This window comes from Gavialis gangeticus, unplaced genomic scaffold (genome assembly GCF_001723915.1).
Source record: "Gavialis gangeticus isolate Ggan-Ray unplaced genomic scaffold, GavGan_comp1, whole genome shotgun sequence".
Lineage (NCBI taxonomy): Eukaryota > Metazoa > Chordata > Crocodylia > Gavialidae > Gavialis > Gavialis gangeticus.
The window spans coordinates 4,342,278-4,359,445 of NW_017729028.1; the positions used below are offsets into that span (position 1 = coordinate 4,342,278).

The 17,168-nt window shown below is 44.5% G+C and overlaps 1 protein-coding gene across 1 annotated transcript in view; it reads right to left on the reverse strand.

Annotated features, from left to right (window-relative positions):
* Positions 1–6,798: 6,798 nt before the first annotated feature.
* The window catches only part of CMPK2 (cytidine/uridine monophosphate kinase 2), a 16,564-nt gene continuing 6,194 nt past the window's right edge, over positions 6,799–17,168 (reverse strand). The window contains exons 2-5 of the mRNA XM_019520657.1: positions 12,727–12,841; positions 11,494–11,695; positions 9,985–10,218; positions 6,799–7,417 (exon numbers count right to left, since the gene is read on the reverse strand). Coding sequence (XP_019376202.1) covers positions 7,297–7,417; positions 9,985–10,218; positions 11,494–11,695; positions 12,727–12,841 — 672 coding nt within the window. The 3' untranslated portion in view covers positions 6,799–7,296. The remainder of the gene's footprint in view (positions 7,418–9,984; positions 10,219–11,493; positions 11,696–12,726; positions 12,842–17,168) is intronic.

Below are 17,168 nucleotides of genomic sequence, written 5' to 3' on the forward strand. Positions count from 1 at the left end.
AGCCCCTGCTCTAGCAGAAGCTTATGGCCTGGGAGCCTAGGGCTGCTCCTCACCCCCTCTGCCCACACTCATAGTGGGGGAAACCCTATGGTAGAGCCCACTGCCTCCCCCGCCCCATGCTGTGCAGGTCCCCAGACTCTGTCCAGAGTGGAGGGAGCCCTGTCTCCTGTGGAGTCCAGTGGGGGCTTCCCTCATGGGACTGCAGGAGCTGCAGGCATGCAGCCTGGAGCTCCTGTGATAGAGGTGGCCAGGCAGGCTCTGCTTCTCACCCCCATGCACAGCACTGCCTGGAGCCGCGCCCTACAAAGCACCAGTGCCTGCACCAGGCATGAGCTGCCTAAGTCCCCCTGCCTGCTGTTGCTGCTGGCAGCAGGGGCTGCATGCCATGTGGGGGAGTGTGGGGGGTCCCTGCAGCCCACAAACCACACATGCCCACACCCTGCCTCTGCAGCCCTCACCAACATATACATGCACCCCAACGTACTCTATGCCCCCCCAAAAATTCTGCCATACACACACCCCACAGCTCCCCACACAATACAAGTGAGACTATTTTAAGTCATTATACAGTCCCTTTTATTTACAGTACACAAACACAAATCATGACAAATATTTTTTGTACTAAAATTAAAATATGTTATAGTAGGTGTTTGTTTTCTAGTGTATGATTTGTTTTTTCTGGTTCTAAGATGGCAACCATCCTCCCAAAAAAAATATTTCTGGGTGGCAAGGGGAAGAACTTCTGGTGGTAAAGGTCAGGAGTTAGGGGGCGGGACTACCTGTCCCAATATGGTGACTAGGGGGTGGGGCAACTGTCAAGGGGCAGGCCTACCTATGTGGCTCCCAACAGCTCACCCAAACTTGTTAAGTGGCTCTCCACCCAAAATAATTACCAGCCTCTGTGCTAGAGTAGTGGGGGTAGTGTCAATCAGGCAGGAGTGGCAACCTGGGGGCCTTATGTTAAACCCTTGGGGGTTGCATGTAACCTGTGAGTCACCAGTTGTACAGCGCTGTTCTAGGACTATGGACAGGGATGGCTTGTAAGTGATAGGACATATCACTTTTAGGTTATTGATCAAGACTTGGAGCCAGGTCATTAGCTTGCTGCTGTCAATTCATGTTTACTGACAACGGTAATGAGCATAGTATAAAAATTAGTATTTGACAGAATACAAGTTAACAGCTGTTGAATGGTTTAAGACCAGTGGTCAGAACATAACATTACTATTATATACTCCTCCCCCACCCCACTGTCACTGCTGACTCCATGACATGCCGGCCCCCCCACCACATCAGGCCCACTTGGGGACAGGAGAAGCAGGCTCAGGGTCAATGCGGGGGAGGGAGGTGAGAGAGGAGTGGGCCTGGGCCTGGGCCTGAGGTGGGGAGGACTGCTCCTTCCCTCCCCCAGCTGCTGCTGTGGCCATGTTGAGCCAGGCCCACTTCCTCCCCACCCCCTGCTGTGGTGGGCCAGCTTTTCCCCTGCTCAGGCCCACTCCCCTCCCCCTATGTTACCTGCTGGCCTCGCCCCCCCCCCCACTCCATCCCCTGTGTTCCCACCATCATGGGAAATGTACAAACACAGAAGAAAAAGGTGGTTCCTCCCCCAAAACACCTAGTGTAAGACAAGTGAGATCAAGTGGACATGAATAGCTGTAACAGAGGTTCTCAAACTGTGGCCCGCGGACCACTACTGGTCCATGAGCTCCATCCAGGTGGTCCGCAGAAAGGTTGGGGAACAACTGAGAATATCTCTACTTGTAAGGTAACACTACTGATATTAAAAGATGAGTTGTGTGCTTTGATTGGTAGAACAAAGAAAAGTTTAAGTGGTCTGCCGAGACAATGAGCAATTTTCAAGTGGTCCTTGAAAAAAAGGGTTTGAGAACCAATGAGATAGAAAAAATCCCCCTCCCTCCTCATAACTGGTTTCTGCTATGTTTTAGTATACTAGCATTTCCTTACATCAGTCTCAGACTTATTAATGAGGTATGTAAGAATGTACTAATTAGGTATGCACTGTTTGCCCAATCCAATTAAGGCAATGGGTTTATGTCACTCAGTTAAATCCCAAAGGGGACACACCACCCCAACTTGCTAAAAACTGGCAAATTTGAAATGGATTCCCTGCAGGAAGTTTCCTCTTTATTGTTTCAGGAAGGGATACTTCTGTAAAGGTGTGGAAGGGTTTGCTTAGGGCTTGAAAGCCCAGTCACAGTGTTTGCACTGTTGGGATGTGGATTTGCACTAGGCTGTGCACACAGATACAGCAGCCAGATAACCAGCTGAAGCTTGGAGCTGAAGCTGCAGAATGCATGTGCACGATTGAACAGCTGCAACTCCAGGATGCGAAGCCCAGGAAAATGGGAAAAAGTCTTGGGGAGAGAGTAGCTGAGGGCTGCAGGGAGAAGGTCTGCTTCTGAAGGGGGCTGCAACCAGGACAATTGCTTGTGAGAGGACTACTGGCAGAAGAAATGTTACTGAATGAGCTGCTACTGAGGACAGAGAAGCCATAAGCTACAGAGTACCCAGGATCACCTGGTATCCTTTACTAAAGGAGCAGGGTTTGTGCAAACCCCTCTTGAGTTCGCCAGGAGGGAACCAGGGACAGGGGTTGCTAGAGCAGGTTCTCTGGGAGAGCTAAAAAAAAGTAGCAAGGAGTCTGGGCTTTGTGGGAGCTGCAGCAGAGAGCTTGCTAACGTGCAGCTGAGAAGGGACAGTCCAGGTGCCAAACACAAGGGAGCTGCCTTGGGGAAGGTGTAATGTTTACAGGCATCCAGGAAAAACTGGAAAAGGGGAAAAAAAACCCTGTCTCAGGAGCAGCTGCACCCGGGGTCCTAACAGGCGACTCCATCTTCTGAGCAGATGATGGCATTGGCACACTTCTTCTGGGGCAGGGCGAGCACAGCACCATGGGGGCTCAACTGCAATTATCTCACAGCTGATTGATTTGCTGGGGGCACTGTGATTCTATGGGGGTCTGGCTGAGTAGGTGGATATACCTGCTGTAAGTTGCCTGAGTGCTAAATTTGATAACATAATTGTTCTTGCTATATGAGAAGTTCCATAGTTTCTAGGGTCAGAAGTATTTGCTTCTATTTTCTGGCTTAGATTATTATCAAGCTCATTGAAAAATATTGTGTTTGTTATCTATGTGATGTTGAATCTGTTAATTTCTCAGTTACTGTTATAAATGATAAACTATTGTAAATAGTTATTTAGTGTATGGCCTGGTGCAGGGAGAACCATGGGAGAGCTCTCCACGTGGCTCCCAGCCTGTAAATGGTGTGGGAGCTGACCGAGACCTATTGGCATGCCAGGATCCTGAAAATTTGGATGTGGCTGCGGGTAGCATCACCGCCGGGGTTACGCTTCTAATCAGTCCCAAAAGAAAATCAAAGGACACAGTAAATATGGAGAATGTATTAACTTCCTACTCCTTTTGTAGACTGGTGTGACAATACAGGGTAAGTCTTACTGCTGATACTCAATCTGTATCTGTCCTGAGGTTAAAATAATGACCTTCTGCCCATCTGGCTATTTCCATAAGTACCAGTCTCCCACACAAGAAAGTGTTCCTATCTTACTTGTTCCTTTTATTACATATAGCCTGCAGGGTCCACATGGTGAAATAAAGATCATGATTGACCAGCTGGTATCAAAGAATGAATTTTTGCACTAATGACTAGGTGTTCTAGCTTTTGTTTTATATTAGAATGAGTGTGTATTTAAATAAAGGCTACATCTGTTTAGTTAAACTAAGCCAGAAGGTGATGATCTTTGTCTTTACAAAGGAGCTGATTTAATTTTATTGACATCATTTTTTTCCATTTAAAAGATCAAAGGAGATGCAACCCCCTACAGCTACAATTCCATCTTTTGCATGTCTTCAAATATTCAAAATAAAAAATAGGGGAGATGGGACTGAAAAGGTAATGAATTTTAATATAGGAATGGCAATTATTCATTTAAAAAAGAACAGAAAAGTCTATTACGGTTTAGTTTGTCATGTATTTAAATTAAAGACAAAAATACTGTTCCAATTTATGCAGCGATAGATCAGAAGCAATTTCTGGGAAGTGTGTGTTGTTTAATAGTTGACTATGCAAGATACAGGTTGAGTGGAAAAGTGGTAATGAAATCCAGAGCTACTAAGCTGTCCTCTCTCAGCATGCACCATTTCACCTAACCTAGTAAGATCTTTTAAGATTCATTTCAAAGACTACAGCTGGAGTCGAGAATAGGGAAACTGAGGACTCAAATTTTTCTCTCAAATTATACAAAGGTTTCACAAAATGAGTTAGAATTTCACAGAAGAGGATAGAAAATTACAGTGGAACCAGCTGTCTTCTGATGCCCATCCAATGCCTGTTTCCTTCCCCTCTCCTTACCTGTGATGTCTTCTGAGGAACCTGCTATGATGTCTCCCCTGTTCCATCTTTTGATCTTTGGGGCTTTATTTTTGCAGAGGTAATTTGTTGGAAATACAGACGAATAGCTCACAAACCAAAGACCAGTGACTTCTCAGGTTGGGTTAGCTGCTTCCCTTCCAATCTGGCACAAACAAGGCTGAAGAAACACATCCCCTGATCTGTCTTTTTAAGTACATTGAGCCTGAATGTCCCATAGTGCCCTCAGCCTAGGACTAGGAATCTTTCCAAGAGTCTAACTAAGTTAAAAGGAAACCCTCCTATAGTGCCGTTTCCCTTGGGACTGGAAAATCTTGGGTAAATTTTTGCTTTAAACAACTCTTAAGTGTTTCATTGGCCATAAATGTATGCTAATCCAGGAAAACTGGTATCAACCAGGTTAAAAAGATGCAGGTAAGGCAGGTGGAAAACCAGGAGAATCCGTTAACGTTTAAATGCTTTATGGCTTGGATCCAGCCCTCGGGGTATGTTTACATGGCACAGTGTGGTACTGCAGAGATATGCACACTATCACTGAAAAAGTATATAGTAAATAATGAAAGCAAAATCCTGGTCTTTGACTGTTACAGTTTTCATGGCATTTTTTTCTGTCAATAGAGGCAGTTAGTTCTGTGCCCTGGCCAATTCCAGCTCAGATAAATGTGCCCTCATCCTATCTTGTCCCTGCAATTGGGATTAATTCTCTTCACTTCCTGTTTTAAGCTGTTCCTGTTGCTTCTGTGCTAGACATAACTGCAATTTCCTTGGCCATTTTCTTGTATTTCTCATCCATGTGACAGGGGTATTTGTAAAATATAATTCATACTTGTAATTAGGTTTTGAGTAAGAAAAAGGTTATAGAAACGCAGTATCATTGTCATCATGGTCACCATTTTTAGTGTACTGACCACATGCAAATGTTTAGTTTTATTTCTAACGAAACAATAAATACTGGGAGTATGTTAGCTTTGTGAAAAATGAATTGTTTATAAATGTTACAGCTTGTGTGTATATCTTAAAACTGTCTAAAAGAAGGCATTCCACAATCAGAGTGGTCACTCTGTCTTGAAAAAGACAAACTGAATTTTTAAGGACAAATTATACGGAACCTGATTATTAAGTCTGCTTATCTTTTTACTTCTGAAATACTGTTATCCAAAACTGATTATCTGAATGCTCTTTATGTCTCCTTAGAAGTATGGACCACTGTATTTGTATTGTACTATTCAATATATCCGTACTGGACCCCTTAATACAAACAGTTCTGTAAACCAAGTATATCATAATGGCTTATGTTATTTTAAATTAGGTTATGTTATTTTAAGCAAACTAACATGACTGGATTTTTTCCTCCATCACTGTTTTCTTCCTTGCATATAGAAATTATTGTGAATGGAGGTAATACCATATTTAGTCATATTAATATCCACATACTGGAGTTTTTCTTGATAGGATAAATTCATACAGCAGCTGTTCTTAGTTAGTAAGAGAATAATATATGAATGACATTTGAAATAAAATAGAATTTAATGTAAGTTTCCATTTTGAATTCTAGTTAGGCTCTGATTTGGCAAAGATTTACATACATGCTTAGCTTTACACTTTGAGTAAACACAATGAAACTGATAAAAATATTTAAGTACGTCAAGTTAAATCTCTGCACAAGTCTGCTGAGGGCCAACATGGTGGCTGTTGCCTCTGTATGAACAGAAACCTCAAGAAAGATAAAGTGCGGAAAGAATAAATGCTGAAAGCATTTGTGTTGAATGGATTTTCCACATCTTTCTACTTAATATGAACTCACTTTAAAGGACAGCAAAACACATTAATAGACATATTAGCAGATTAAAATTAGGATAAAAAAAAATACCTGTAGAAAAATAATCAATTTATTATTTACAAAATGTGTATCCTTTCAGCTCCAGGTTTTTAATGTGCCAGCACGGAGAGTGCTCTCCCTCCCATGCTAGGCTTTTCTTTGAAACTGTTGGATTGGTAATTCACATCTTTAATTTCTATTTTCACACGCTTGCATTTAAGGGCCTTAAATGTCCTTCAAATGGAGCTGGAATCGCTGGTACTCAGTATTTTTAAAATCACACCTTATTGGCTACATGCTTTTATATCACCATCATCACACTATCAGGATACAAGTTTTAATTTCCAGTATTGGAATCATGGAGCGCCTATACACGTGCTCCAATGCATTCTAATTAGAACGCTCTAGCATCCCTACAGCATTATGTGTGTAAGCCCTCACAGGTTTAAAAATGGCCGCTGGGGAGACTGAACTAACACTTGTTTAATGAGCTTTAGTCAAAAGCATCCTGTGGCCATTTTTACATGCATGGGGGCTTAATACACATGATACTATGGCATTTTAATTAGAATGGCTCTTTGGGAATCAGTCTAATTAAGACAGTCCACACCCGTGCATATGTATAGGCACCCCATGTTTCCTTGTCCTCTATTTAACTGCTTTACTGCTGGACAGTATTTGAGAATCTTTTCTTGATTCTACTTTCCTTGAAAAATTCCCACTGAATCTTGTATGTAAGGACTGCGGATTCAGGTTCTCTGTAGCAACAAGAAAATGATGTCTGAAATGCTAGCACTTCCCAAACACTCCCTCCTACAGTTACTATGTAACTGTGATAGGATGGTGGATGTCTGAGAACTGCAAGTTGTGCTCTGCCCTGTATACCAAGTTCATTGGGCAGTAGTGGAATAGGTAGCACAAAAACATTATGGAGATATGGTAGAGGAAGGAGACAATTCTGAAAATTCTGAAGCAGCTTATTTGGGTGCGAAAGTGGTTCAGTGTATTTCCTGAGAGGGAAAGCAGAAGATATAACACACTGTAAGTAGTACTACATAATAGCAGCTATTATGAACTACAGTGTTTTTTAATTAATTGTAAAATGGTCTTAAGAACCTCTTCTCTGGATGGGCTGGCATCAACTTCTTGGCATTCCGGGTTTTCCATCCTTTTATACGCCTCTTCAACTCTGTTTTAAAAACAAACAAACAACAAAAATACAATCTGTAACTTAAAGTGCAGTGAAATGATAAGGTGTAACAATTAGTTATGTGATTCGGAAAATATATTGGCACAAGAAAATTCACAAAAAAATCCCAGCATAAAGTCAAGAATGAAATCTATTGCAATTAACCAGCAAAGCACAACAGCAAAACATTAGCTGCTATTCACAGTGATGGAACTGCAATATGCAAGCTTTTTATTAAACTAATTCCAAGAGTCAAATTAATGTTCTCCCTCCATAGGATAACAATGTTTCCTCTTGGTATTTGCATGTCCTCCTCTTATCTGATGTCAGCTTGGAGCTATACCTCCTTCTCTGTGCTACACAGATCCCTGTCATTTGCAGAACTGGGGAGCACCACTAGGAGGTGTTCTGATTAACTGTCTCCTCTTAAGCAACTTTCTCAAACTTTCTGCTTACCCAACGTCCTACCTAGGAGACGCTGCATCAGAAAACAGTCCTCTGAAAACCTTACTGCTTGGTAGCAAACAATCTCTTTTTCTAATACAGAGCTTTTTCTAAAACTAGCCTCTGAGAATGTGATGAACAATGAAGAGTTTTCTTTACTCCTACAAAAATGATCATTTCAAACTCATTCAGGCCTCTACCCAAACAATCAGTAAAGCAAAATTCTGAGGTTTCTTCCTAAACTGGGTTTTAACTATTTAACTATCTACTATTTAATGAATAGCAGTAACCACAGGCCATATCTAAAAAGCAGTGGTTTTCTCTACAGAGAGGATGAGGCATAAGGGGATAAAGGAGAGAGAATCCCCACCTGCATCATGTCCCCTTCACCACGGACTTTCCTAAAACCACTGAATGAACTCTGCTGGACCGGAGCTCTGGCTGTTTACAGAGGGGATGGCCTAGGTCCAAACTAAGAGACAGTTAGTTATTCTGCACTGCTGTGCTGCCAGTGTGAAGAGAATCTTGCAGTAACATAATTCTATGCAGATGTCTAGGAATCTGCCCATCTCTGAGTATCTGAACAGTTTAACACTGCGTGGCTCCATCACAGTGGATTCTCACGTACCAATGAGAACTCTCAAGGTTTCCTGAGCAATTTAGTTCTTTTCCAAGGTGGGATGATTACCCAGATCAGGGTTTGGCAATGTTTTTGGGCAGAATGGCAAAAACACCAGAAACCTTGACTTGTAAAATGTTGGCACTCCAGGGACGGATAGCAGGGCAGCCATGAAGGGCCCAATCTTTGTTGTGGCAGCACAGACCTGGCATCTTCCCAACTATCCACCACACATGTACTCACTGCCAGCAACAAGCCAGCCCAAGGCTTTGTGGACCCAGGTGCAGCTGCTTGTAACCTCCCAATTGCCTACCACACCAGCTTAGGCTCTGGGTAGGGCCCCACTGCCTGCCCTACCCAGAGGCAGCAGGCAGCGGGGAGGCTGGAAGCAGCTGCACTGCGGTCTGCAGAGCACTGGACTGACACTGGTGGTACTAGATGCACATGCACCTCAAGGTGAACAGTGGGGAAGGAACCAGGGCTGCACTTCCACAGCAAGGATCAGCCCCCTCATGCCTCCCCCACCACCCCTCAACTGCCCCAAAGCATTCATGCCAAGTAAAATGTTTTCACATGCTAGGCTTTGGCACCTGTGCCAGAGGTTGCCTACCCCTGACCTAGGCCCAAACTGACAGGCTGATCATTGGTATCATTCTTCATTTATGATATCCATAACAGTTGTTTAACCAGTATATCTTGTTAAACAGTTGTTTAACTTTATCTTGTTTCCTGTAGGAAAGAATGCATCATCTACCATTAAACTTTTCACTGTTGAAGCAGTGTTTGGTTCATGGTCATGTGTAATTAATGAAGCATGAAACACCATTTTTACCATTTACCATTTACAGCTTTGGCAAAACAAAGAGACTAATATAATCCTTTCATAAATCCCCAAAAGCTGATCATTAAGTACTGTGAAGTAATTTTATAGCTCTTTATGGAAAAGGTCGATAATCTACTCACATATGGCATACTTAAAGGTATTTAAGAAGCTACATTCTGTCATGAACAATGTTTTTGACCTTTCCACGCACACTTCCCCGCCCTCACTGTGAGGTAGAGCTCACCCCTACTCCCCATCGCTGCCACGCAAGCAGCGTGAGCTCCGTCCGAGTCCCCATGCCAGCGCTACTTGGCAGGCAGTGCAAACCTCCTCTGCCTCCACCTGGGCACTGAGTTTACCAGGGCCGCCACTAGCTGTGTTGCCCTGTCCCTGCTGCCAACATTGCAACAGGAGCTCTGGGGAGAGTGACAGCATGGCAGGAGCCCACAAGTCACACACTGTGATGGAGCTACACAGTGTTAAAACTGTTCAGATAGCCAGAGACAGGCAGATTCCTAGACAGCTGCATAGATTCTCTTCACATTGCAGGCCCCATGGGCCACTGACTGAATAGCCCTGATCTAGGCACATGAAAATCCTGGTCCTACTGATGGGACTTCTGCCATTGACTTCAAAGGGGCCAAGGTTTCATCCATGGTCTTATTCATTATTAAGACATACTTTTGGCGAAACAAACTGTTAGCTTCCAGCTCCGTTTCTTCCCTTGTTTTCTCCAGCCCTCGCCCTTGCAGTCTCCGAATCCTCTCCTCAGGGCTAACAGTTAACAGGAGTACAAGGTCAGGTTTGAGTAGGTCCTCAGGCCACTGGTACACTTCATGGTGTTCTGGAGGAAGATTCTGCACTTTTCCACTGATTTCAGTGGCAATTGCATAGGCAGCTGTGCTGTGCCAGTACCTGTGGTGGACATATATGACCATTTTAAAAGATTCATTAACAGGGCAATGATAAGGTAGGTAGACCCCCAGAAGTAACTTCAAGAACAATAACCTGAGAGGAAAGTTACAATATAATCATACTTTGGGGGACCATGATGCTTCTGTAGCATTATCATTTTCTTTATTCTCAGGTCAACAATAATTTTTAGATCAAAAATATATGCTATACCTCAAGCTGTGCCCTTGTGAGACATGACAGCTTGGCTCACACCATACTTCCTCTGACAAGTGGTAAGTGTGAGTTTACCCTCAAAAGGTCTCTCACTGGGAAATGGAGTCTGGCCGCCAGCCAGATCTGCCATTTTGCCCACCCCAATCTAGTTCAGTCCTCAAGGCAGGATCATCATTACTTGGAAAGACAAATATTTGGTCTATCCTACATTTAAAAATGTTCAGTGATGAAGGAGATTTTACAGCTTCTCTGGATAATATGTTCCAGTACTTCACCACTAGCACAGACAGAAAATTCTCTGACATCTAACTTCTCATCTCTGGAGGCCTCATTGCAAACTTACTATGCTGCTCCATGGGAGCCACCTCTCAAACCAGAAGCAGTATCACTGTTTGCCCACTGCAAGACTTGATATGGTTACACTTTTTCCAGATTGGGAGCTGCATGGTTGAGGGTTCCCCTAACTGGCTAGGTAAGATTGCAGTATGAACATTAACATTTGAATCACAGCTTTGGAAAGGGCATCAAGAGCTATTGAGTTCAAGGCCCTGTACAGATGTAGGATTTGCTGTTCCAATACCATCCCACAGATTCCTTCCTCAGCCTTTTCTTGAAAACCTCTACTGAAGGCGATTCCAGGATTTCTCTAGGCACAGAGAGGCAGGCGGCAGACTCCTCACTACCACCCGGTGGTCTCTCCCACGCTCCTTCCAGGCCACGTGTCCCCTCCCCACCAAACAAGTCATTCTGGCCGGGCAGTAGCTCAGCTCCAACTTCAGCCAACCATGCGGCCTGCTCGGCCAGTACTCGAATCCAAGATGAGGCTCCCCGCCAAGTTGTCTGAGGGAAAAGCCTTGTCTTCAAGTAAATACAGTAAATGAACCTTATAAATCAATTCCTTATATTATTCCAGACATTTTCCAGTTGGCATTTTCCAGATTCCCTCCCAAAGTAAAGGTAAAAATAAGGAAGAAATCTTAAGTAGGATTACTAACAAATTCTGCTTGTCATATTCAGTGAAGAGATGATTGTGTTAACACAAGAGGAATGTTTTTTACAAACCTGTCTACAATCACAGGTGAGTCGATGGATGCTTTTGCTATTTCCAAAGCTACAAGGTAATTGCCCAAAGCATAAAATGCCCTCCTGATGTGGTTGGGTTTATCATCAAAGGTCTTTCTCCACTGGCTGATGCAAGCTGGTGGTGATCGTAAAAGAATGGCATTCAACGACTCCTTAAGAGACTGAGTTACAGTAGTTTTGCCTGCATTTCATATACAAAAGGAAATATTCTTTTGTCACGCAGCACAACACAATCTACTTCTTTTTACACATGAACAAAGTCTTTTTAAATTGGAGAACACATTTTGATACATTTATCTAATACCTATGTCTTGAATATGTTGTGATAAGGTTTTGACTATATCCGAGCACACTTCTAACTGATTACCTGGGTTCTTATTATATTTTCTGCCCCAAGAACCATCTTCCCTTTTGCCAGCATCTTTTTTTTTTACCCCCTTAAGGATCTCTGCATATTTGGTATCTTCGCTGCATTTCAGATTCAGTATCTTTACTGATCCATCATAGAACACAAATGTTACCAGTTTGATAATCTGTTTACTTCACTGGAGTAAAACCCAATTATTTTTGCTGTTTTTAGGACCCTTTGTATAACTGAAAATACAGAAGCTACTGACAGAGCTATTCATGGATAGCCATTATTGATTGCTCAAGACAATTGTGACTTGTATTTCTTTCCTCTTTTCCAAGAGACTCCAGCAGAGGTGTCAAACTCCTCTGACCTTGTGGGCTGGAGCAGGGTCTCTGGGCCAGTCTATGCACTGCATCTGGCCATGCAGGAGCTAGTGGGCGGGGTCCAGCTTGAACACCAGACCAGCTCCATATGCTACATATGGGGTCAGTCCAAGACTAACAGGCCAGATCATGAGGCTCCTTGGGCTATATCTGGTCCATTGGCTGTATGTTTGACACTCTTGGATACAAGCTACAGTTACATTCTAACATCTGCAACTCAGCTTCTGCCTCCAGCTCTTTTATCGATTACCCGTAGTCTTCAAGCATTCAACTGATATTGTTAGAAGTCAAAACTGAGATCTTCCATGAAAATTGTTAGTGGAGAAGTTTTGTTTTATGATCACTGAAACTTCCAACCACGTTGTAGTCTTAGGCATGAATTTACATTTATTGGTGATTACGTATGCATAAAGATGGCATAAGACAATATCTTTAAAAATCTGCATCTGCGATTCGTCACTCACATTTTGTTCTTACCTGTTGCATCTAGTCCTTCAATAACTATAACAGGAAAATCTCCCTTTTTTGGATGCTTTGGGCATTTATCCACAAGATCAAGGACTGCTTTGGCTTCAGGGATTAGTGATGTGCACTGTAAAGGCAGCAATCATTACTTCAAAAGCACCTGGTACACAGCTATTTTTCAAAACATTTTATTAAAAATGTGAAAAATAAAGTTTTATACAAAGATTTATACAACGTGCAGACAGACACAATGATTAGATATGTGAACAACCTCTATCTTTAGTAATTTTTTTCAATGCCATCTCTCTTTAAACCCAAAAATACATCAATAAAGGAAAAATACATAGTAAGAAAGGGAGAAAATAAAATTCCCAAAGTGCCAGGGCTGCCCAAGTCACTTTGGAAAAGTATTTAGTTATAAATTATGTAGCAGAACCTGACACAACTCACTTCAGATTATTGGATTTGACAAGGAATCACGTACAGGCCACTTTTTATTTCTCACAGGCAATAGTTAACTTTGTTTTGACTTGTGGACCCCACATGGACCCAAAGTGGTAACATTTCTGATACATTCCTATGGCTTGAATCAGTTTAAAACAGAGGTGCTCAATCCCTGGCCTGTGGGCCAGATCTGGACCTTGAAGCCATTTCATCCAGCCCCCAGGGCTCACAAAAAATCCAAAAGTTTGGTAGTGGGAGAGTAGTTGCCTTCCCCTTGTTGCCAAATTTCTGGACACGCAGGTATCCCCGTGGGCCATGTAGCATAACACTATGTGCTAGTGTTAACCCAGGCGGTACTCCAAGAGGTACCCCCTCTCCAATTAAAGGGATCAAAGCAGGTGCACAAGCACTGTGGGAGGTATAGGGACTCTCCTCCCCCTACAGAGCAGAGCCAGACACCAGTGGGGACTTAACCATATACCTTTTAATACTGGGAATATAATAGGCATAAATCAGATGGTATAGTGGGCACTATAATGCCCCAAGGGGACAGGATTCAAAAAAGGTTAGACACTTACAATCATTGACAAAACAGGGGTAAAAAAATATAAAACACAAACAGCAGAACAGACAATATAGGTTGGTGAAATATAAAAAGGCACAAAATGCAAAATGTCACATGACAAGGAAATATAGGGCCTTGGTACCTGGAGGGGGAGAAAACACAACAGACCCTTTCCACTGCAAGAAGATTTGCTCCTTGTTATCTCACTCACCCCAGCTAGGACTTGAACCCAAATCGTAGACAGAAACACTGCTACACAGCCACCACTGGTGACACCACTCTAGGCTGCTATGGGTCTTGATTGTCCCGGAGCCCTGGCCTCACATCGAGCTGCCTGGCCTCTGACTGGAACAGCTGGAAGCAGAGCTGGGAACCCCGCAGGTCGCTGCTCAGATCCTTGCTGGAGCAGAGGGGAGCCTCTCCTGCTGGCTACATCCTTTCCTAGGGGATCCTGGAGCCCAGTGGGGAGCCTCTCCTGCTGGCCACACGCCGCGCTGCTGTGGGTCCCACTGCTGCCTGCAGGTCCTACTCTTTCAGGCTCTTCCAGGGCACTGCTCCTGTCCCACTGGCTCAGCTCTTACCAGCTCTGCAAAGCCCCTTCCTTGTTGTCCCTTGCTGGTCTCTCCCCTGAGTCAGCCCACGCTGCCCCTTTTATCCCCCTCCAGGTGACCCAAGGGGCCAATTGGGACACGGGGGTGGGGAGTCTCTGGGGCCTGATTGGTGCGGAAAGGGAATCCCAAGTCCTCCAATCATCTTCTACCCCTTCAAAACCCCTGGGCCAGGTCACCGCCAGCCAGCCCGTCACACTAGATTAGGTGCACAGGGCAGTGCAGGGCTTGAGCCTGGTGTGCAGATCCCAGTCTGAGTGTAGAGGGACAGACTGAGGCTATGTGAGGCCCCATCTTGTCATATGGGGATGATCTGGCCCACAGGTCAGCCATGCACCATTAATCTGATAGGGCTGTGCGAAATTTTGCCGAGTGTTTCGTTTCAACCATGTTTCAAGCTCGAAACAGTGAAATTGAAATGAAAAAGCTTTGAAGCAAAATGAGGGCACTTGAAGTGTTTCAAAAGTTTCGAAGCAGCCTGATGATGGGAGGCAGGGGAGAGCCAGGGCTGCTCTTCGAGTGGCTCCACCAGCCCCACAGAGCTCAGCCCGGTGGTGGGAGGTGGAGTACAGCCCTGGCTCTCCCCTGCCTCCCGCCGCCGGGCTGAGCTCCATGGGGCTGGCAGAGCCACTTGAAGTGCAGCCCAATGGCAGGAGGTGGGGAGAGCCAGGGCTGCACTCTGACGGGCTCCGCCAGTCCCGTGGAGCTCAACCTGTCCTTCCAGTGCTGTAAGGTAGGTGGAGAAAGAAGTCTCATCCTAGATAAAGGACACCATGGTCCCAGATGAAAAGCCACAACTGCAAAGCAGGGTGACAGGTCAGCCAGCGATGGATCAGAGGGCGCAGTGGTACAGTTGCACCTCCTTTGATTCCTGCTGCACCCAAATTCTAAAACCAACTGCCTGGGAGAGGCAGCAGTATTTCTATTCAAGCAACACTGATGGAGCCAGTTGACTTCACAGTTCATTATAATCTACCTGATTCCTGATAATTTCTCTTCGCTTCACAGATATTAATGACCCCTTCTCCTTTTTTAATGGTCTTGATGTTCCACTACTCAAGCTACCTTTCTTCCGTAATTTTGCTACCTGTTAGCCACTCCTGCTGCTATCTCGCTCTCATTTCCCCAGCCCTGCAGATTATTTCTAGCTCTAGCTAGAATTCAGGTGTGGAAATAACTCAGGTGTTATAATATTAACTCAGGTGTGGAAATAACCAACAGTGAAGTATTAGATGCACTGTCGAGATAATGAAAGAGGATAGATTTTGGTTTACAAATCTGAATAAAAGATGTGCATTTAACTATAATGACTACAGGAAACAGTAACTTTTGACTATTTTTGCCAACTGCAGTGCTGCTTGACTTTTCTCCCCAGTGGGCCAAATGGGCAGTGCCTGGTCGGTCTGTGGGCTGGATCCAGACTATAGTCCTGATCCTGTGCCCAGGGTGAGCAGGGCAGGGCCCATCTGGCCAAGTGGAGAGCTGGGTGGCAGTCAAGCCCTGGTCCAGCTGTGCACAGGAAGGAGACTCAATTTGGCCCCAACTTAACCTCACAGGCAGGAGGGGTACCCAGCCCTGATGCAGTCACACGGGGAAAGTCCCCCAGCCCTGAACCAGCTGCATGGGGGCAGAGGGTGCAACCCAGCTCCAACCTGGCCATGTGAAGGGAAGTGGATGTGGGGAAGGCTGATCTGGCCATGTGGGGGAGGAAGGGTGTTCTGGGCTCCTCTTCACCCTGCGTGGCTTGAGTATTTGGCAGTGGGGGAAGGCACCAGTATTAATTGCTGTTCTCCTACTGCTGCTCCTGAGCTGTGGGGAGCCCCATGGGGGGGACACTGTGGCTCACAGCTCTTAAGCCACTGTTTGAGTACCTCTGGCCTAGTTTGTTCTGTTTTTTCTTTTAAAGTGAATATATAATCTAGCTAAAAATTAATGGAGGTTCTTATCAGGTCCTGGTTTTGCTTTGATCTTAAACCAAATCACACAGTGCTGGGCCCTTACAGCAAATTAGCATGGTGTCTAGTTCAGTGGTACCCAACCTTTTTGCCCCATGGGCCAGATGGGCTGTGCCAGGTCCCTCCATGGGGTGGATCTGGCCAATAGGCCCTATCTGCCTGTGGAGGGTTCATAGAATATAGAAAATTAGGGTTAGAAGGGACTTTGGGAGATCACCTACTTCAACCCCCTGCTCATGTCAGGACCAACCCCAACTGTATCATCCCAGCCAAAGCTTTGTCTAGTCGGATCCTAAAAAACAAGGATGGAGATTCCACCACCTCTCTGTTCCTTTGCTTTACTACCCTTTTAGTGAGAAACTTCTTCCTAATATGTAACCTAAACTTCCCTTGCTGTAACTCGAGACCATTGCTCCTTGCCCTGTCACCACTGAGAAGACTAGCTCACTGGTTTTCATTTGTGAGCCCCTAAAAATTTTTGACTGGAGGTGTGAATGCCTTTGAATTGTAAGTGTGGGTATTCACATGCTTTTGACTGACCATAGTCATCTTTCACAAACCCCTTATATATAGTCTGCAGACCCCCAAGGGTCTGCAGACCACAGGTTGAAAAACACTGGTTTAGCTCCATCCTCTTCTGAACCCCCTTTCAGGTAGTTGAAGACTATTATTAAATCCCCCCTCAGTTTTCTCTTCTGTAGACTAAATAAGCCCACTTCCCTCAGCCTGTCATCATAAGTCATGTTCCCCAACCCCCTCACCATTTTTGTTGCCCTCCACTGGACTCTCCAATTTGTTCACATCCTTTCTGTAGTGGAGAACACAAAACTGGGCGCAGTAGTCCAGATGTGGCCTCAACAGTGCTGAATAGAGGGGAATAAG